The following is a 23,331-nucleotide window of genomic DNA, read 5'->3' as shown; positions in this document are numbered from 1 at the left end:
GCTGGCTCTTATACAGGAAACACCTGATAGGTGATTACAGATAGGTGTGAATATACAGCACATACACACAGGTATTCACTGTCAGTACCCTCCCTTGTCACCACCATCATCGTCACTTTTCTACTGGAGAAAGGACTTTCCAGTAGACCTCAGACCGCTGTCCTCTTGCTGACTGGCCAGTGCGACCAGTTGTCTAACAGAAGGTGCCAACACCACCCGTGTCCACCAGAGGGCGGTAACACCAGCAGCACACACCTATATTGCCTCTCCCCTCCGCCAGAGGGCGCTAACATCACCAACACACATACAACGCTTTTTACATCCACCAGAGGGCGCTAACATCGACCACACACACACACACACCGCCTTTCTCATTCAAGGGCACGTCTCTCTGAAAACCGGTTTCTATTCAGATTTCATTTTATTTTTTTTTTCATTTAAAAGTGATCCGAGGCACACAGGAAACAGGAATAAAATACCATTAAAAAAAGAAAAAAAACATCTAAAAACAAAAAAATGATTATATATATATAAAACCATAAACAACAAAAAGAATTCAAAACGGGACAAACTGATTAGCTAAGCTGTAGACACAACCAGCTCGAGCTCAAGTTACCCTCGCCGTCCGTCCCCGGTCCGTTCACCCCTCCTCTTCCTCACCCCTCCCTCAGGGGAGCCCGGAGCCCCGAACTGTCTCCCTGCTGCGCTCACGCACAGCGCCCCAACCTGGGGTCTCCGATTCCCCCCGTCGGAGTGTCCAGAGGAACAGGGACACGGTCTGGACCTCGTCCCGTCCTCTGAAAGCCGGAGCATCGCCGAGGGGGGCGCAGAGAGAGGGAGGAAGAGGGGGAGGGAGACCGGAGGTGCTGTTTGTCTCCGTCTGTCCCATCCTCTCCCCTGAGACAGCCCAGGGGTGCTCCCGGCGACCCCGGACTGGCCCGCACGGGTCAGCGTGGGGCGCAGCCTGTCGGCCCAGAACCGGACTGTGCCATGTTCACTGTAGGCGGGCCGTCTGCGCCAGGGCTAGAGAGCCCCCCCACGCTGACCAGGCCCCAGGAGAGGAAGGGGTCCCGAACGTGTCTGCCCTGTGTTAGTTGTGCGTTGGCGTACGGTGTTCCTTGTGAGTGCTGTGGTGTGTCTGGCCTTGCCCCCGCCCCCGTCTCCCCCCCCCACCCCCTCGCTGGCGCCCCCTTTCAGTTCCAGATTTTAAGGAAGCTATCCCATGATCCCGTGCAGACCGCCATGCCGTCAGTGGTCACCCCGAGGCAGCTGACCCTGTTGTCGTGACCCGCGAGGACACCTGAGACACAGACACAAGGAGAGGGAGAGAGAGGTCAGTGCAGACACTCAGGTGGACACCTGGAGTGGATCAGACTGCTGGGCAGCAGGAGTCTGGTGACAGTGTGAATCCTGGAGTGGATCAGACTGCTGTGCAGTGGGAGTCTGGTGACAAGACTGTAAAACCTGGAGTGGATCAGACTGCTGGGCAGCAGGAGTCTGGTGACAGTGTGAATCCTTGAGTGGATCAGACTGCTGTGCAGTGGGAGTCTGGTGACAAGACTGTGAATCCTGGAGTGGATCAGACTGCTGTGCAGTGAGAGTCTGGTGACAGTGTAAAACCTGGAGTGGATTAGACTGCTGTACAGTGAGAGTCTGGTGACACTGTGAATCCTGGAGTGGATCAGACTGCTGTGCAGCGGGAGTCTGGTGACAGTGTGAATCCTGGAGTGGATCAGACTGCTGTGCAGCGGGAGTGTTCTCTACAGTGAGTCAGTGTGGTACATCAGTGTGTACGTCGTGCTGTCAGCCAATCCTCACCCGCGCGATCCCCCTTCATGGAGTCCCAGATGTTGCAGTTGAAGTCGTCATATCCCGCCAGAAGCAGCCGGCCGCTGCGAGAGAAGGCGACGGATGTGATTCCACAGATGATGTTGTCGTGCGAGTAGAGACCCAGCTCCTGGTCGGCCCGTAAATCAAAAAGGCGACATGTAGCGTCGTCACTGCCTGTTGCAAATGCACTGCCATTGGGAAAGAACTGAAAGAGAGAGAGAGGGGTTAATACAGACCCACTGGACACTACAGTCCATTAACACTGCACTGAGAGAGAGGGGTTAATACAGACCCACTGGACACTACAGTCCATTAACACTGCACTGAGAGAGAGGGGTTAATACAGACACACTGGACACTACAGTACATTAACACTGCACTGAGAGAGAGGGGTTAATACAGACACACTGGACACTACAGTCCATTAACACTGCACTGAGAGAGAGGGGGGTTAATACAGACACACTGGACACTACAGTCCATTAACACTGCACTGAGAGAGAGGGGTTAATACAGACACACTGGACACTACAGTACATTAACACTGCACTGAGAGAGAGGGGTTAATACAGACACACTGGACACTACAGTCCATTAACACTGCACTGAGAGAGAGGGGTTAATACAGACACACTGGACACTACAGTCCATTAACACTGCATTGAGAGAGAGGGGGGTTAATACAGACACACTGGACACTAAACTACATTTACACTGCACTGAGATAGAAAGGAAGGTAAGAGACCACTGAAGTTTCAAGAAGACAATCAGATCTGAGAACTGTCTACATCTGTAAGAGAGACTGACAGATGAACAGCTACTGGATAAGTCACAAGATGGTCAAACAGGTACTCACACAGACAGCATTGATGTCGGACTCGTGTCCAATGAAAGTTTGTCGGCACATGCTGTCCCGGATGTCCCAGAGCTTGACGGAGGCATCACATGCACCCGACACAAAACAGCGTGAATCCGGAGAAAGAGACAAGCTCATCACATCCCCACTGTGTCCGGAAAATACTGTCGTCTGCTGGCCTGTTTCTATATCCCAAAGAGCACTGAGAGAGAGAGAGAGAGGGGTTAATACAGACACACTGACTGGACACTACAGTCCATTAACACTGCACTGAGAGAGAGGGGTTAATACAGACACACTGGACACTACAGTCCATTAACACTGCACTGAGAGAGAGGGGTTAATACAGACACACTGGACACTACAGTCCATTAACACTGCACTGAGAGAGAGGGGTTAATACAGACACACTGGACACTACAGTCCATTAACACTGCACTGAGAGAGAGGGGTTAATACAGACACACTGACTGGACACTACAGTACATTAACACTGCACTGAGAGAGAGGGGTTAATACAGACACACTGGACACTACAGTACATTAACACTGCACTGAGAGAGAGGGGTTAATACAGACACACTGGACACTACAGTACATTAACACTGCACTGAGAGAGAGGGGTTAATACAGACACACTGGACACTACAGTACATTAAAGAGCAACTGCAATGCTTCTTTTATATTTTGGGGTTATAAAGAATCATGGATGAGTGCATTTCAACCCACAATAAAAATAAAATGTACACAGTAACTTGTAAAGCCTCCAATTTACATCACAAAACAGACTTAATTTCCAGGTATCCGCAGCGCCATATTCTGCAATTCAGAACGGGGCAACTCAACTGCCGGGGAGGTGAAGCGGCCTTATAACATTGTAAACAGGCAGGCTTGTGAACACACCTCTTTTAATCCAACAGAAACACTGCTCTCTACTTCGAGACACTTTTACAGACAAATACTACTTACAGTACCTGTTAACTCTGCATGCAGACCACATTGGAACATGTCTGCTTCACAACCCGTCCTTATTCGCTCGCACATCACATGCCATTAGTCCTGACAGTGACTAGCGAGCAGGAAGGGCCGCATCACGCCGCAGTTCATGGGACCTCTCGCTCTTGCCCGTGGAGAGACCAGGGCTTGTGACGACATGGCGACTATCCAGTACTTTCACAAAGTTCACAATTTTGTCAAATTTTTCTATACCGTCAATGAATTGATTTTGTTACTGAGATTCAATAAATCATCTGAGAAATTGGGACTGCAGTTCCCCTTTACCAGCAGTATGCAGTGAGAGAGAGAGGACTCGAAGGGCTTTAAGACAGCCAAGGGGAGGGAGTAAGAGGCTGAACTTGGATGTGAACACTCACCAGGTCGTGTCTCCTGAACTTGTAATGATCTGATTGTCGTCTAAGAAACGGCAACAGGACAGATACCCTGTAGGACAGACAGATCATGTCAGGGCGCTCTCTCCCCTCACAGGGAAAGAATGTGAAACACCAGAATAATAAAACACTTTATCCAGAGTGTGTGGCAAAAACAGAGGCTAAACCTGAGACCCTGATTAACACAGTCAACTTGAAGTGCTGAGTCACTAGGCTTATGGGGGCAATAGTCTCTGCCAGCTTCCTCTCCTCCTTCCCAATGTCTTCTCTTCCTCCTCTACCTTCTCTTCTGTCTCCTCCTAATTTACTATTTACTCTGCTTGCTGGACCGACACCTGCTTATCCTGCTGCACCGACACCTGCTGCACTGACACCTGCTCCTTCTGCTGCACCGACACCTGCTCCTCCTGCTGCACCGACACCTGCTCCACTGACACCTGCTCCTCCTGCTGCACCGACACCTGCTGCACTGACACCTGCTCCTCCTGCTGCACCGACACCTGCTGCACTGACACCTGCTCCTCCTGCTGCACCGACACCTGCTCCTCCTGCTGCACCGACACCTGCTCCTCCTGCTGCACCAACACCTGCTGCACCGACACCTGCTCCTCCTGCTGCACTGACACCTGCTCCTCCTGCTGCACCAACACCTGCTCCACTGACACCTGCTCCTCCTGCTGCACCGACACCTGCTCCTCCTGCTGCACCAACACCTGCTGCACCGACACCTGCTCCTCCTGCTGCACCGACACCTGCTGCACTGACACCTGCTCCTCCTGCTGCACCGACACCTGCTCCTCCTGCTGCACCGACACCTGCTCCTCCAACACCTGCTGCACCGACACCTGCTCCTCCTGCTGCACTGACACCTGCTCCTCCTGCTGCACTGACACCTGCTCCACTGACACCTGCTCCTCCTGCTGCACCGACACCTGCTCCTCCTGCTGCACCAACACCTGCTGCACCGACACCTGCTCCTCCTGCTGCACCGACACCTGCTCCTCCTGCTGCACCAACACCTGCTGCACTGACACCTGCTCCTCCTGCTGCACCGACACCTGCTGCACCGACACCTGCTCCTCCTGCTGCACCGACACCTGCTCCTCCTGCTGCACCGACACCTGTTACTAGTGTTGCTGTTACTATGGTTAATAGTTCTGCAGTTCTCTCCTACAACTATTACTACTGCCATTACAAGTGCAGCTCCTGCTGCTGTAGCTGCAGTGCACCGTGCAGCTGTGATGCTCCAGTCTCCTCAGACTCTCTGCCTCCCTCTCCCAGTAGACAAAGACACAAGAAGCTCCAGTATTAATTACAGAGGACTGTAATTAACAGACCTGTGTGCTAATTAGAGGAACAGATCCATCCACTGAGACACAAAGCCTGAACGCCTCCGAGCCCCACTGCCAGCAGCCAGCTGGGAACTGCTCACAGCTCAGGTGTACCTGTGTGCCCAGGTAACTCTCGGCTCACTCGCACGTTGCCCTCGCGCGTCTTCAAGCTGTAGATGGAGCAGATGTTGTCCAGGCCGCCGCACGCCACGTAGTTCCCCGAGGGAGCGTAGGCGCACGTCATCACCCAGGAGGACCGCAGAGGGATCGCATGCATCTGTACAGGGCCGGAGGACGCGGAGACAGACAAGGGGAGACAGACAGGACAACACAGACACAGACAGGGGGACACAGAGACAAACACAAAGACAGACAAGGGGAGACAGACAGGACAACACAGAGACAGACATGCAGACAGACAGGGAGATAGAGACAGACAGGACAACACAGACACACAGGGGGACAGAGACAGACGGCACAACACAGAGACAGACAGGACAACCCAGACACACAGGGGGACAGAGACAGAAACACAGACAGGACAACACAAACACACAGGGGACACAGACAGGGGGACACAGAGACAAACACAAAGACAGACAAGGGGACAGAGAGACAAAAAGACAGACAGGGACCACGAGAGAGACACAGGCACACAGAGACAGATGGCGAAGGGGACAGGAGGACCAAAACAAGAAACAGGTTAATTGTTTTTCAGTTTTAAAGAATTACTCACTATTCCTGAAAGACAGATAATCTACAGAGGCAGGAAATCAGGAGCTTGCCTTGTTAGTGGTGTAGCTGTCCCAGATGATTAATTTTCCATCCTGGGAGGCACTCACAAGCAGCCTGGGAAGGGAGAGACGTTACCAGAGATCATATAGGAGTACACGCGTTACGACTACAGGACAAGAGCATGGCTCTTCTAGTGTATAAAGACTAGTTATATGATGTACACCCAGGCCACGTGTCCAGCTAGGTGTAACACCTGGCAGGTTACAGGTGTGAACACAGTAATCACCTGGACTCGGAGCCCCAGTGCACGTCTCTGATCTAGGACAGGTGTCCAGTTTACTTCACACAGGTTACAGGTGTGAACACAGTAATCACCTGGACTCGGAGCCCCAGTGCATGTCTCTGATCTAGGACAGGTGTCCAGTTTACTTCACACAGGTTACAGGTGTGCACACAGTAATCACCTGGACTCGGAGCCCCAGTGCATGTCTCTGATCTAGGACAGGTGTCCAGTTTACTTCACACAGGTTACAGGTGTGCACACAGTAATCACCTGGAATCGGTACCCCAGTGCATGGCGTAGATCTTGGCCAGGTGCCCTCTCAAGGTACGCCGCGTCCTCATCTGGATCCTGCCCACAGGGTCGAGCCCCGCAGTGATCTGAGAGACAGGCAGAGGGGTGAACAGAACTGAACCTCTTCAGCCTTCGACACAGGAGACAGTGAAAGACACAGGACCCAAACACAGGAGGAGGGGGGGAGGTAGAAGTCCAGCTCAATGTGGCCCCCAGGGCGGGGCAGAGGCACAGGGAGAGGAGAGTGAGTGTGTGTGTGAAAACTCACCTGTGTAAGTGTCGAGTCTCCACATGCTTTCCTGGCATCCTGAAAAAACAGCCAGGACACTGAGTGAGAACTATCCCTCCCCTCACTCTCACCCAACCCCCATCTCTCTCTCTCTCCACCCTCTTCCTCTCCTCCTCTCTCTTCTCCTGCCTCCTCCTAATTTACTATCTTCTCCTCACAATCCCCTTGGCCCCACCTGTCCATCCTCAGATCTCCTTTCTTCATCCCCTCTCCTCTCTCCCTCCCACTCTCCTCCCCTCACCCCTCCCATCCCTCCTTCCCCTCTTCCCTGTCCCTCCCTCCCCTCTACCGTCTCCCCTGTCCTCTCCCTCCCTCCCGTCTCCCGTCCCCTCCCTCCTTCCTTCCCCTCTCCCCTGTCCCCTCCCCCCTGTCCCGTCCCCACTCGCTTCCTCCCCTCTCCCCCGTCCACTGTCCCCACTCGCTTCCTCCCCTCCCCCCCGTCCACTGTCCCCACTCCCTTCCTCCCCTCTCCCCCGTCCACTGTCCCCACTCGCTTCCTCCCCTCCCCCCCGTCCACTGTCCCCACTCCCTTCCTCCCCTCTCCCCCGTCCCCTGTCCCCACTCCCTTCCTCCCCTCTCCCCCGTCCACTGTCCCCACTCCCTTCCTCCCCTCCCCCCGTCCACTGTCCCCACTCCCTTCCTCCCCTCTCCCCTGTCCACTGTCCCCACTCGCTTCCTCCCCTCTCCCCCGTCCACTGTCCCCACTCCCTTCCTCCCCTCCCCCCCATCCCGTCCCCACTCCCTTCCTCCCCTCTCCCCCGTCCCCTGTCCCCACTCCCTTCCTCCCCTCTCCCCCGTCCACTGTCCCCACTCCCTTCCTCCCCTCTCCCCCTTCCACTGTCCCCCGTCCACTGTCCCCACTCCCTTCCTCCCCTCTCCCCTGTCCACTGTCCCCACTCCCTTCCTCCCCTCTCCCCTGTCCACTGTCCCCACTCCCTTCCTCCCCTCTGCCGTTCCCTCTCTCACTCTGATTTGGTTCCTTAATTGCTCCGCCTCCTGGCGCAGTTGTTCCAGCTCACTCATTGTTGATCTACTGTCCAAGTGCCTCTGCAGCCCAAGCAATCGGCAAACTAGAAAACAGAACACATGGGGCAGTTGAAATAAACTGTTTCATCACCATCAGATCTGTAGAGACTGTAAAGACACTCAGTCCAGCTCATCTGTATCTTCACACTCACACTCATCACCATCAGATCTGTAGAGACTGTAAAGACACTCAGTCCAGCTCATCTGTATCTTCACATTCACACTCATCACCATCAGAGCTGTAGAGACTGTAAAGACACTCAGTCTGATCATCTGTATCTTCACATTCACACTCATCACCATCAGATCTGTAGAGACTGTAAAGACACTCAGTCCAGCTCATCTGTATCTTCACATTTACACTCATCACCATCAGATCTGTAGAGACTGTAAAGACACTCAGTCCAGCTCATCTGTATCTTCACATTCACACTCATCATCCTCAGATCTGTAGAGACTGTAAAGACACTCAGTCCAGCTCATCTGTATCTTCACATTCACACTCATCACCATCAGAGCTGTAGAGACTGTAAAGACACTCAGTCCAGCTCCTCTGTATCTTCACATTTACACTCATCACCATCAGATCTGTAGAGACTGTAAAGACACTCAGTCCAGCTCATCTGTATCTTCACATTCACACTCATCACCATCAGAGCTGTAGAGACTGTAAAGACACTCAGTCTGATCATCTGTATCTTCACATTCACACTCATCCCCATCAGAGCTGTAGAGACTGTAAAGATTTACTAGCTCTCACACACAGCATGACGTTAACCTAATCTCTAATCCTAATCTCATTGCAGATCACAGCATTGACTGTGAATAACTGTCAGGATTATATTCTTCAACAGATTACAGCAGATTAAATATTAATAACACTTAGTCAGACAGAAGAAGCTTTTATTAAATAAAGGAACATATGGAGGCCAGGTGGAGGTGAGCTGGGGCAGCAGCTGCTGCAGCTCCACTGATACTGACCCAGAGTCAGACAGCCAATAGTCAAACAGGCACACAGACTGACACACAGGCACACAGACTGACAGATACACACTGACACACAGGCACACAGACTGACACAGGCACAGAGTGACACACAGATACACACTGACACACAGGCACACAGACTGACAGATACAGACTGACACACAGGCACACAGAGTGACACACAGACACACAGATACACACTGACACACTGACACACTGACACACAGGCACACAGGCACACAGGCACACAGACTGACAGACTGACAGACTGACAGACTGACAGACTGACAGACTGACACACAGGCACACAGGCACACAGGCACACAAGCACACAGAGTGACACACAGGCACACAGACTGACAGATACTGACACACAGGCACACAGAGTGACACACAGATACAGACTGACAGACTGACACACAGGCACACACACTGACACACAGGCACACAGACTGACACAGGCACAGAGTGACACAGGCACAGAGTGACACAGGCACAGAGTGACACACAGATACACACTGACACACAGGCACACAGGCACACAGACTGACAGATACACACTGACACACAGGCACACAGAGTGACACACAGATACAGACTGACAGACTGACACACAGGCACACACACTGACAGATACACACTGACACACAGGCACACAGAGTGACACACAGATACAGACTGACACACAGGCACACAGACTGACAGATACACACTGACACACAGGCACACAGAGTGACACACAGATACAGACTGACACACAGGCACACAGACTGACAGATACACACTGACACACAGGCACACGGAGTGACACACAGATACAGACTGACACACAGGCACACAGACTGACAGATACACACTGACACACAGGCACACAGACTGACACACAGGCACATAGACTGACAGATGCAGACTGACACAGGCACACAGAGTGACACACAGATACACACTGACACACAGGCACACAGACTGACACACAGGCACATAGACTGACAGATGCAGACTGACACAGGCACACAGAGTGACACACAGATACACACTGACAGATACACACTGACACAGACTGACAGATACAGACTGACATACAGGCACACAGAGTGACAGATACAGACTGACACACAGACTGACAGATACAGAGTGACACACAGGCACACAGAGTGACACACAGATACACACTGACAGATACACACTGACACACAGACTGACAGATACAGACTGACATACAGGCACACAGACTGACAGATACAGACTGACACACAGGCACACAGAGTGACACACAGGCACACAGAGTGACACACAGATAACACACTGACAGATACACACTGACACACAGACTGACACACAGGCACACAGACTGACAGATACAGACTGACACACAGGCACACAGACTGACACACAGGCACACAGACTGACACACAGATACGGACTGACACACAGGCACACAGACTGTCAGATACAGACTGACACACAGAGTGACAGATACACACTGACACACAGACACACAGACTGACAGATACACATTGACACACAGACTGACAGATACAGACTGACATACAGGCACACAGAGTGACACACAGAGTGACACACAGACTGACAGATACACACTGACACACAGGCACACAGAGTGACACACAGATACACACTGACACACAGGCACACAGACTGACAGATACTGACACACAGACTGACAGATACACACTGACACACAGGCACACAGACTGACAGATACAGACTGACACACAAGCACACAGACTGACAGATACACACTGACACACAGACTGACAGATACAGACTGACATACAGGCACACAGAGTGACACACAGATACAGACTGACACACAGACTGACAGATACAGACTGACACACAGGCACACAGAGTGACACACAGATACACACTGACACACAGGCACACAGACTGACAGATACACACTGACACACAGGCACACAGACTGACAGATACACACTGACACACAGGCACACAGAGTGACACACAGGCACACAGACTGACAGATACACACTGACACACAGGCACACAGAGTGACACACAGATACACACTGACACACAGGCACACAGAGTGACACACAGGCACACAGACTGACACACAGGCACACAGACTGACAGATACACACTGACACACAGGCACACAGACTGACAGATACACACTGACACACAGGCACACAGAGTGACACACAGATACACAGATACACACTGACACACAGGCACACAGACTGACAGATACACACTGACACACAGGCACACAGAGTGACACACAGGCACACAGACTGACACACAGGCACACAGACTGACAGATACACACTGACACACAGGCACACAGACTGACACACAGGCACACAGACTGACACACAGATACACACTGACACACAGGCACACAGAGTGACACACAGGCACACAGACTGACACACAGGCACACAGACTGACAGATACACACTGACACACAGGCACACAGAGTGACACACAGGCACACAGACTGACAGATACACACTGACACACAGGCACACAGACTGACAGATACACACTGACACACAGGCACACAGACTGACAGATACACACTGACACACAGGCACACAGAGTGACACACAGGCACACAGACTGACAGATACACACTGACACACAGGCACACAGACTGACAGATACACACTGACACACAGGCACACAGAGTGACACACAGGCACACAGAGTGACAGATACACACTGACACACAGGCACACAGAGTGACACACAGGCACACAGACTGACACACAGGCACACAGACTGACAGATACACACTGACACACAGACTGACAGATACACACTGACACACAGGCACACAGACTGACACACAGGCACACAGAGTGACACACAGGCACACAGACTGACAGATACACACTGACACACAGGCACACAGAGTGACACACAGGCACACAGACTGACACACAGGCACACACACTGACACACAGGCACACAGACTGACACACAGGCACACAGACTGACACACAGATACGGACTGACACACAGGCACACAGACTGACACACAGGCACACAGACTGACACACAGGCACACAGACTGACAGATACACACTGACACACAGGCACACAGACTGACACAGGCACAGAGTGACACACAGGCACACAGACTGACACACAGGCACACACACTGACACACAGGCACACACACTGACACAGGCACACAGACTGACACACAGGCACACAGAGTGACACACAGGCACACACACTGACACACAGGCACACAGAGTGACACACAGGCACACAGACTGACACACAGGCACACAGACTGACACACAGATACGGACTGACACACAGGCACACAGACTGACACACAGACACACAGACTGACAGATACACACTGACACACAGGCACACAGACTGACACACAGGCACACAGACTGACACACAGATACGGACTGACACACAGGCACACAGAGTGACACACAGACACACAGAGTGACACACAGGCACACAGACTGACACACAGGCACACAGACTGACACACAGATACGGACTGACACACAGGCACACAGAGTGACACACAGGCACACAGACTGACACACAGGCACACAGACTGACACACAGATACGGACTGACACACAGGCACACAGAGTGACACACAGGCACACAGAGTGACACACAGGCACACAGACTGACACACAGACTGACAGATACAGACTGACACACAGGCACACAGAGTGACACACAGGCACACAGACTGACACACAGGCACACAGAGTGACACACAGGCACACAGAGTGACACACAGGCACACAGACTGACACACAGATACACACTGACACACAGGCACACAGACTGACACACAGGCACACAGAGTGACACACAGGCACACAGACTGACAGATACACACTGACACACAGGCACACAGACTGACACAGGCACACACACTGACACAGGCACACACACTGACACACAGGCACACAGACTGACACACAGGCACACACACTGACACACAGGCACACACACTGACACACAGGCACACAGACTGACACAGGCACACAGACTGACACACAGGCACACAGACTGACACAGGCACACAGACTGACACAGGCACACAGAGTGACACACAGGCACACAGAGTGACACACAGGCACACAGAGTGACACAGGCACACAGACTGACACACAGGCACACAGACTGACACACAGGCACACAGACTGACAGATACACACTGACACACAGGCACACAGACTGACACAGGCACACACACTGACACACAGGCACACAGACTGACACACAGGCACACACACTGACACACAGGCACACACACTGACACACAGGCACACAGAGTGACACACAGGCACACAGACTGACACACAGGCACACAGACTGACACAGAGGCACACAGAGTGACACACAGGCACACAGACTGACACAGGCACACAGACTGACACAGGCACACAGAGTGACACACAGGCACACAGACTGACACACAGGCACACACACTGACACACAGGCACACAGACTGACACAGGCACACAGAGTGACACACAGGCACACAGAGTGACACACAGGCACACACTGACACACAGGCACACAGAGTGACACACAGGCACACAGAGTGACACACAGGCACACAGAGTGACACAGGCACACAGAGTGACACACAGGCACACAGAGTGACACACAGGCACACACACTGACACACAGGCACACAGGCACACAGACTGACACACAGGCACACAGACTGACACACAGGCACACAGACTGACACAGGCACACAGACTGACACACAGGCACACAGACTGACACACAGGCACACAGACTGACACAGGCACACACACTGACACACAGGCACACAGACTGACACACAGGCACACAGACTGACACAGGCACACAGACTGACACACAGGCACACAGACTGACACAGGCACACACACTGACACACAGGCACACAGACTGACACACAGGCACACACACTGACACACAGACTGACAGATACAGACTGACACACAGGCACACACACTGACACACAGGCACACAGAGTGACACACAGATACACAGAGTGACACACAGGCACACAGAGTGACACACAGGCACACAGGCACACAGAGTGACACACAGATACACAGAGTGACACACGCTCAGCTCATTTGCAGGAGATCTGCACACCCCGCTCCTCTAGTGGTAAAAGGGCTTTTCTGCTTTGCCTTAACCATCCTGTTCACCCCCAGGACATCGCAAAAGAGCTTTTACACTGCAGAGAGCAGAACAGCTCCTGTTGATCTGCTTCTGCCTGCTGGTCCCCAGGTCTGCCTTCAGCAGAGAGATTTCAGATCTGCGCAGGTGTCTCGAATTTAAGAGCCCCCCCTCCCCTCCCTCTCAGCACTGGGAAGCAATTAGCAGCATCCTTGTTCCCTGAGGGACTCTTCTAACAGCCGGACCAGAGCACTAATGGAGGGTGGCGGGGGAGACATTAGGCAGCAGAATAAAATCCCAACAGGTGGCAGTCTTGGCAACAGAGGGTGCCGAGGGACAGGCGGCATCCTAGTAAAAAAGTGCCTGAATCTCATCGTTGGGCTCTCCTTCCTACACTTCATCACATCTGCGCATCCCTGTCCGTATCGGGTGCTGTGGCTCGCCTGCGGGGACACCCCACCTGTTTCAGAACAGCTCTTGAGGGCTGCCACCTCCGCGCTGCCTGCCTGCGTCTGAAACAAGGCCGCCTGCTTCTCTTGGCAAGTACTGTGATTCCAGAGGTCCTCTCTGGTCAGAGAGCTGCCACTTTGCCAACAGGGACCTGTAATCTGCCTGAATCAGAGCTGCATCCCAGTCCAGAAAGCCTCGAGATCAGCGTCAGGCTCCCCGTCACCTGCGGCTTTATCGAATCTGTGCATCCCCGTCCGTGGCGCGTGTGCGTTACACCGTTATACGGCTGGCTTCTGGGGCGATAGGGGCGCTGTGCCGGGGGGAATCGGGGTCTCGGTGGAGCAGTGGCAGCTCCTGCAGGCAAACGGTCTCGCCAGAAGCTGAAAGGACAGCCCTGCCCTCTCCCTGTCCCACTATGGGATTGTGCCCCCTGCAGTCAGGAAGGCTGCATGACACTGCCCCAGCTGTCCCCACTGCTGCTCCAGCTGTTGACACAGCTGTCCCCACTGCTGCCCTAACTGTTGACACAGCTGCCCCAGCTGTTGACACAGCTGTCCCCACTGCTGCCCCAGCTGTTGACACAGCTGTCCCCACTGCTGCCCCAGATGTCCCCACTGCTGCCCCAGCTGTTGACACGGCTGTCCCTACTGATGTCCCTACTACTGCTCCAGCTGTTGACACTGATGTCCCTACTGCTGCTCCAGCTGTCCCTACTGCTGCTCCAGCTGTTGATACAGATGTCCCTACTGCTGCCCCAGCTGTTGATACAGATGTCCCTACTGCTGCTCCAGCTGTCCCCACTGCTGCTCCAGCTGTTGACACAGCTGTCCCTACTGCTGCTCCAGCTGTTGACACAGCTGTCCCTACTGCTGCTCCAGCTGTCCCTACTCCTGCCCCAGCTGTTGACACAGCTGTCCCTACTCCTGCCCCAGCTGTTGACACAGCTGTCCCTACTCCTGCCCCAGATGTCCCTACTGCTGCTTCAGCTGTTGACACTGATGTCCCTACTGCTGCTCCAGCTGTTGACACTGCTGTCCCTACTGCTGCCCCAGATGTCCCTACTGCTGCCCCAGCTGTCGACACTGCTGTCCCTACTGCTGCCCCAGATGTCCCTACTGCTGCCCCAGCTGTCGACACTGCTGTCCCTACTGCTGCCCCAGATGTCCCTACTGCTGCCCCAGATGTCGACACTGCTGTCCCTACTGCTGCTCCAGATGTCCCTACTGCTGCCCCAGATGTCGACACTGCTGTCCCTACTGCTGCCCCAGCTGTCGACACTGCTGTCCCTACTGCTGCCCCAGATGTCCCTACTGCTGCCCCAGATGTCGACACTGCTGTCCCTACTGCTGCTCCAGATGTCCCTACTCCTGCCCCAGATGTCGACACTGCTGTCCCTACTGCTGCTCCAGATGTCCCTACTCCTGCCCCAGCTGTTGACACAGATGTCCCTACTCCTGCCCCAGATGTCCCTACTGCTGCTTCAGCTGTTGACACTGATGTCCCTACTGCTGCTCCAGCTGTTGACACTGATGTCCCTACTGCTGCCCCAGATGTCCCTACTGCTGCCCCAGCTGTCGACACTGCTGTCCCTACTGCTGCTCCAGATGTCCCTACTGCTGCCCCAGCCGTCGACACTGCTGTCCCTACTGCTGCCCCAGATGTCCCTACTGCTGCCCCAGATGTCGACACTGCTGTCCCTACTGCTGCTCCAGATGTCCCTACTGCTGTCCCTACTGCTGCTCCAGATGTCCCTACTGCTGCCCCAGCTGTCGACACTGCTGTCCCTACTGCTGCCCCAGATGTCCCTACTGCTGCCCCAGATGTCGACACTGCTGTCCCTACTGCTGCCCCAGATGTCCCTACTGCTGCCCCAGATGTCGACACTGCTGTCCCTACTGCTGCTCCAGATGTCCCTACTGCTGCCCCAGCTGTCGACACTGCTGTCCCTACTGCTGCCCCAGATGTCCCTACTCCTGCCCCAGATGTCGACACTGCTGTCCCTACTGCTGCTCCAGATGTCCCTACTGCTGTCCCTACTGCTGCTCCAGATGTCCCTACTGCTGCCCCAGCTGTCGACACTGCTGTCCCTACTGCTGCCCCAGATGTCCCTACTGCTGCCCCAGATGTCGACACTGCTGTCCCTACTGCTGCTCCAGATGTCCCTACTCCTGCCCCAGATGTCGACACTGCTGTCCCTACTGCTGCTCCAGATGTCCCTACTGCTGTCCCTACTGCTGCCCCAGATGTCCCTACTGCTGCCCCAGCTGTCGACACTGCTGTCCCTACTGCTGCTCCAGATGTCCCTACTGCTGCCCCAGCTGTTGACACAAATACTGCATTTCCTACTAAAGCCAGAATCACCGTTACAGCTGCAACTATTTTTGCTGCTACTGCTAATCACAAATATGTTACCGACACATGCACAATGAGCAGACGCGGAGGCACACAGTGTACAGACAGACGGCCGGGGAAGGGGACGAGTCGGGAAAGCGCGATCCAACAGCTCCCGTCCGCGTCAGGCTGTGCGCCCGCTGCTCGTCTTGAGCTTCAGCGAAAAGGGAACGGAATCAGTCGCTTGCGCTACAAGTTGCACAGACCTCCCCCCCTCCCCCGCGTCACCCGTGGCCTCGGCGGCCGTGCGTTTCCCTGCCCGCCGGGCTCGGATGTGCTCGGCTGTGGGGAACGACCTCTCGCTCGGCCGCAGCGGAGAGCGCGCCGGGCTCGCGGGAGGGGGGCGCGTACCTCGCTCGTGGCTCTGTCTCGGCGCCGACGCTCGCGCGGGTGCTCTCCCAACACGCGAATCTCACACGATCACAAAAAAAAAGAAAAAAATTATTCAGCTTTTTCTTTCCAGGGTCGTTTCGTCTGAGACGTCTTCAGAAATCGTTTTCGCCCCTCTACTTGTCGGAGACCAAAAATAAATAAACCCTCATATTCCTCGTCTGGAGACAATCCGCTTTCTCTCCAAAATGTCTGGGTTTTTTTTTAAGTTCTTCTTCCCAAAAGCAGAGGCGCTGGTGTCCGCATAAAACTCCCGTGTAACATTTAACGATACGTTCTGATTTTCGCCGTAGCTACACATACATCATGCTTTTGAAATCTTAATACTTATTTTAAAAGCGCTTCCTGTGTCGTTGCGGTTTTTCTAATGGTGTTTTGAAATTTAAAAAAAAATGTTTCTTTCGCTCGCCCGTTTCCCGTTTCCTCTCACTCTCCGCTCCCGCTACGCCCTCGGTCTTCTGGTACAAAAATGAATTATTAAATAAATTCCGGCCCACAGGAGAAGGAAAGACAAGGCTCACGGATTAAAGACAAAAATACAACTCGGAGCCTGAAACGACCTATCGTCGTGCCCTTTAGCTACAAAAAGAAAAAATATACTGATGTATAGATATCACATATTTATAAATATGTACACAAATGCTTTATCTTAATGATTAAAATCCCCCATTGTAAACCTATATACAGTGTGCAGACGTCGCTTCTCTCCGAAGCAAAGCTCAACCACACCCATTCAACGGGGACTGTACCATCTCCGGACACCGCTTCTTAAAGAGGGGGAAACAGCAATCACTTCAAAAGACAAGTCACATTTACTGTCCTGATCGACCCACGCTAACGAAATTAGGCTTTCAAAATAAGTTCGAATTTCCAATGGGCGGGGGACTCGTTATTATATTTTATATGATTACGTGGATAGCGTCTATAAGGACTTATACCCCCCTCTCGCTTTCTCCCAAGTGAGATAGGCCCATGTGTCTGCAGACCGGAGGTCATGTGACTGATCGCTACTGTACGAATTAACTCCTTTAAATTCGCCAATGTCAGTTTAAATGCATAGATGTAAAAAGATTAATACTACTATATTATTATGGCCTGTATATATATTTCAAGCGTTTAAATAGACGTGCAACAAAATGTAGACACTGCTAGTGCCACTGCTGTCTCTCGCCTCTCACACTCGCCATGAATTTACCAGCACACACACACACTGTCACACCTGACTGTACTGGAGACACTGCTAAAGCCACTGCTGTCCCTCTCCTCTCACACTACCCCTGAATTCACCAGCACACACACACACACACACACACACACACACTGTCACACCCGACTGGACTGTAGACACTCCCAGAGCCACTGCTGTCCCTCTCCTCTCACACCCTGAATTCACCAGCACACACACACACTGTCACACCTGACTGGACTGTAGACACTGCAAGAGCCACTGCTGTCCCTCTCCTCTTACACTCACCCTGAATTCACCAGCACACACACCGTCACACCTGACTGTACTGTAGACACTGCTAGAGCCACTGCTGTCCCTCTCCTCTCCCACTACTCCTGAATTCACCAGCACACACACACACAGTCACACCTGACTGTACTGTAGACACTGCTAGAGCCACTGCTGTCCCTCTCCTCTCACACTCACCCTGAATTCACCAGCACACACACACTGTCACACCTGACTGTACTGTAGACACCGCTAGAGCCACTGCTGTCCCTCTCCTCTCACACTCCCCCTGAATTCACCAGCACACACACACTGTCACACCTGACTGTACTGTAGATACTGCTAGAGCCACTGCTGTCCCTCTCCTCTCACACTCACCCTGAATTCACCAGCACACACACACTGTCACACCTGACTGTACTGTAGACACTGCTAGAGCCACTGCTGTCCCTCTCCTCTCACACTCCCCCTGAATTCACCAGCACACACACACTGTCACACCTGACTGTACTGTAGACACTGCTAGAGCCACTGCTGTCCCTCTCCTCTCACACTCACACTGAGACAGTGCAGTTATTCTGGCCCAGTGAGCTTCCTAGTTATTCCAGGGATAAGCCCCAGTGTAGGAGTTCTAGATCAGAGCACAGGGGCCCTGCCTTTCGGCTGGTGGTTGAAGCTCTCGTGCTGGCAGAGAGCAGGAAATCTCGTCAGGAAGAGAGGAGGGGCGGGGTTCAGCGCAACAGGAAACAGGAAGTCCTTCCTTTCACCCATTCAACCAATGGAGGCCCCCAACTTCCTCCTCCCCTCACCACAAGGCAGGGGGGCAAATGGGCTCTTAAAACAGACATAGAAAGAGGAGACCAGGAAACAAAGAGATTCTCTCGCAGACGTCCTGGAGCTGCAGGGCCTGGGGTCATGACAGGGGCCTTGGCCATCCTTCAGCGGGACTTCTAGACGTGGTCCAAGAACGGTCAATGTCTCCAGAGGTGATGGAGACTCCTGGGAGACCTGCCAGAGTGCGAGTAGCACAGGGAGAAACGGGCGAACTCCCGGCCTGAAGGGGGCGTCGCACTCAGACAGCCTCAGGGAACCACATCTCTTCAGTCTTTGTAGCCAAAGAGACGAAGACGTGAGAGCATTCAGCCTGCAGGCCCTGAGGGCTGATGGGACAGGTGGGAGTGGCCTTAGAATAGCCAGATGAGATCCAGTACAACCTCCCCAACTCTGCCATTGGGAGAGAGAATGGGAGAGAGATCAGGAAAGACATTGGGGGAGAGACACTGGGAGAGAGATTGAGAGAGAGAACAGGAGAGATCAGGAGAGAGATTGGGAGAGAGAACAGGAGAGAGATCGTGAGAGAGTTCGGGGAGAGATCAGGGGAGAAACATCAGGGGAGAGATCGGGAAAGAGATCGGGAGAGGCATCAGGGGAGAGATTGGGAAAGAGATTAGGAGAGAGATCAGGAAAGACATTGGGAGAGAGAGAACAGGAGAGAGATCGTGAGAGAGATCAGGAGAGAAACATCGGGGGAGAGATTGGGAGAGAGATCAAACAGAGGAGCAGGACTGGGAAGCCTGGAGCTCCTCACTCCAGTGGCAAAACCCCTGTGATCCCTGGTGAATCTGGCAGGGAAGTCCGGTGCAGGGATAACTCGCGCGTGCCGGAGTCATAGACAACCGGGATGCGAATTCCGTAAAAGACTGAGAGACGGATCAAGGTATGGAGTCCGGAAGAACTCCCGCCTGAATCCAGGAGGGATTTTAGAGGAGATGCTGGAGCATCAGCAACAAATGGCAACGTCTCTCGAACAGAGAGGAGGGGAGGCTTTGTACCCGGACCGAAACACAGCAGGGCACAAGGACAGATAAATCGTACTGAACGGCCAATCGAGTGTTTCAGTCACAGCAGATCCGTCGTCACCCGCTGGGCCCACAGGACGAGGAGTGAGGAGTGACCAGGGGGCGGCTGCAGAGGTGCACATGGGGGCAGAAAGACGTGTGCGAGGGAGAGAAGGCGAAGACGTGTAGTATCGCTCACTTCTTAGGTGAGAAAATGAGCCCCGACACAAACTCACTGGCAGCTGAGGCCGACTGAGTCCGGCTGCTGTCATTCCTCCCAAACGTCCGTCAGGAACTTCATATCAATGGATCATCACACACAGAAAGAGGTACACAGGCCTCTATATCCCACTGGAGCGCTCAGCTGCAGCCGGCTGGCATGAGTGAGCGTTCAGTAAATTTAGAGGAGGCATCACTGCTACGCCAGTGCAGTTCGACACACAGGACCTACTAACTCAGACAGCGAGCCGCTGCATTTCTGATACGGGGGGGGGGCTTCATGACCACTGCTGTATATGACCTGCCTCTTTGTGTGCATGGCTCCATGAACCATCGCCTCTCCTCTTCAGTGGAGGGGGGCTGGGAAGGGATGAGAAGACCATGTGCAAATGCAGACGGGAGGTAGCTCCTATATTTTCAGAAGCAACACACTCCTCCCCCCTCCCCCCCCCCCTGCCTGTTCAGTAATGGTATGGCCCACCTGCCAAGTTCTCCAGGCTGCCTCATTAGGGAGTGTAGTAACGGAGGCTGGGTTGCCTAGCAACAGCCTTAGCGATGGTTCTAGGCTGGATGGATGGGCAGAGGCTGATGGAAGGAGAGAGAATCAGTCCAACGCGCACAGACACACACACACACACAAGCCCACAGACATGCACACGCACAGACATACACAAGTGCACAGATACGCACATGCAAGCACCGATGTACTTACAGACATGGTCACACACAATGACACAGAAACACAAATTCCAATACACCTCTCTCTCAGTCTACACAGCCTCCCGTATACAGAGAACATAATGTCCAGAGCACACAAGAGAAGGAAGAGGTATCACAGAGCAGCCTTCCAGGAATATGCAGGATTCCTCCTCTGCAGGAGGCGCTATAATCAATTTCCAATTCACCCCATCCCACCTTCACCCGTTTCCAAAGCTGGGGCCCTTCGATAAAGATGGGCTGACTGGAGCAATCAGGGCATCATCAGTAAAACACACGTTAGAGACTCGAACCCGCAACCCTTTGAGTGCCTGTAACTGGAGCTTAACAGAGCGCCCCTGCCTGCAGCACCAGGAGTCAGAGTGACAAGCGTCTGGCTAATCCCGTCAGCAAGCAGAGATGCAGCACAAGTAGAGACAAGGCCTCACCCCTATCGGTCAGACAGCCTTGTCAACCACTGCTTCCCACCCTGCCCCCTACAGGAAAGACGGAGAACAACCCATTGTGTTCACTCTGTGAGACATCTGCTTCCCGTCACACTGACACAGAGAGGTGCACACACACTGACTCAGGCACTGACACACAGACACATGCAAACTGACACTGATATCCACACTAACACAGTGACATGGGTATCAACACACACTGACACAGAGACCAACACAGACACAGAGACACACACACTCACACACAGATACATGCATACACTCACAAATAGATACATACACACACACTGACACAGGGACAAACACTCACACACAGATACATGCATACACTGACAAGTATGAAAAAATAAATACACACACTGACACAGATATATACATGATCACAGTGACACAGACGGATACTGTACATGCACACTGACAAAGATTCACACACACACTGACACACAGATACCATGCATACACACACACAGATATATGCACACACACACTGACACACTGATACCATGCACACACACACACATACACACACTGATACCATGCACACACACAGATTCACACACACACTGACACACTGATACCATGCACACACACACTGACACACAGATACATGCACACACACAGATTCACACACACTGACGCACAGGTACTGTACATGCACACACACTGACACACAAATTCACACACACATAGATATATGCACACACACACAGATACATGCACACACACAGATTCACACACACTGAAACACAGATACTGTACATGCACACACACTGACACATAGATACCATGCACACACACAGATTCACACACACTGAAACACAGATACTGTACATGCACACACACTGACACACAGATACCATGCACACATACACAGATTCACACACACAGTGACACACTGATACCATGCACACACAGATTCACACACACACATAGATACATGCACATACACAGAGATACATGCACACACACACAGATACATGCACACACACTGACACACAGATACTGTACATGCACACACACTGACACAATGTCGATCGCTGGACCCTCAGCTGGAGCAGGAGGGACCCAGAGACACGATCTGCCCCAGCCCGTCAGGGATACTGATGCCCCGGAGCGAGAAAGAAGCCGGTCAGGCCAGGCCAGAGGCGAGGGGCACTCCAGCACAGCGTCGCCTTTTTAATCGGTGATGAAATAGCGGCGTATTTACGGGATTGCAGGACTGGGACACCCTGGCAGAAAATAATA

The 23,331-nt window shown here is 53.0% G+C and overlaps 1 protein-coding gene across 1 annotated transcript; it reads right to left on the bottom strand.

Moving 5' to 3' along the window:
- Nucleotides 1-402: 402 nt before the first annotated feature.
- gnb2 (guanine nucleotide binding protein (G protein), beta polypeptide 2) lies at nucleotides 403-18,140 on the bottom strand. The gene is made up of 10 exons (XM_088910096.1): nucleotides 17,372-18,140; nucleotides 7,970-8,073; nucleotides 6,983-7,021; nucleotides 6,694-6,800; nucleotides 6,191-6,254; nucleotides 5,520-5,682; nucleotides 4,060-4,126; nucleotides 2,687-2,888; nucleotides 1,819-2,035; nucleotides 403-1,300 (listed from the first exon to the last, which is right to left on the bottom strand). The coding sequence occupies exons 2-10, from the start codon at nucleotides 8,024-8,026 to the stop codon at nucleotides 1,194-1,196; spliced, it is 1,023 nt and encodes a 340-aa protein (XP_088766222.1). The 5' UTR covers nucleotides 8,027-8,073; nucleotides 17,372-18,140; the 3' UTR covers nucleotides 403-1,193.
- Nucleotides 18,141-23,331: the final 5,191 nt, after the last annotated feature.

The sequence above is a fragment of the Atractosteus spatula genome, chromosome 3, assembly GCF_055471065.1.
Source record: "Atractosteus spatula isolate fAtrSpa1 chromosome 3, fAtrSpa1.hap1, whole genome shotgun sequence".
NCBI classification, from domain to species: domain Eukaryota; kingdom Metazoa; phylum Chordata; class Actinopteri; order Semionotiformes; family Lepisosteidae; genus Atractosteus; species Atractosteus spatula.
This window is presented reverse-complemented; position numbering and strand designations above follow the sequence as displayed.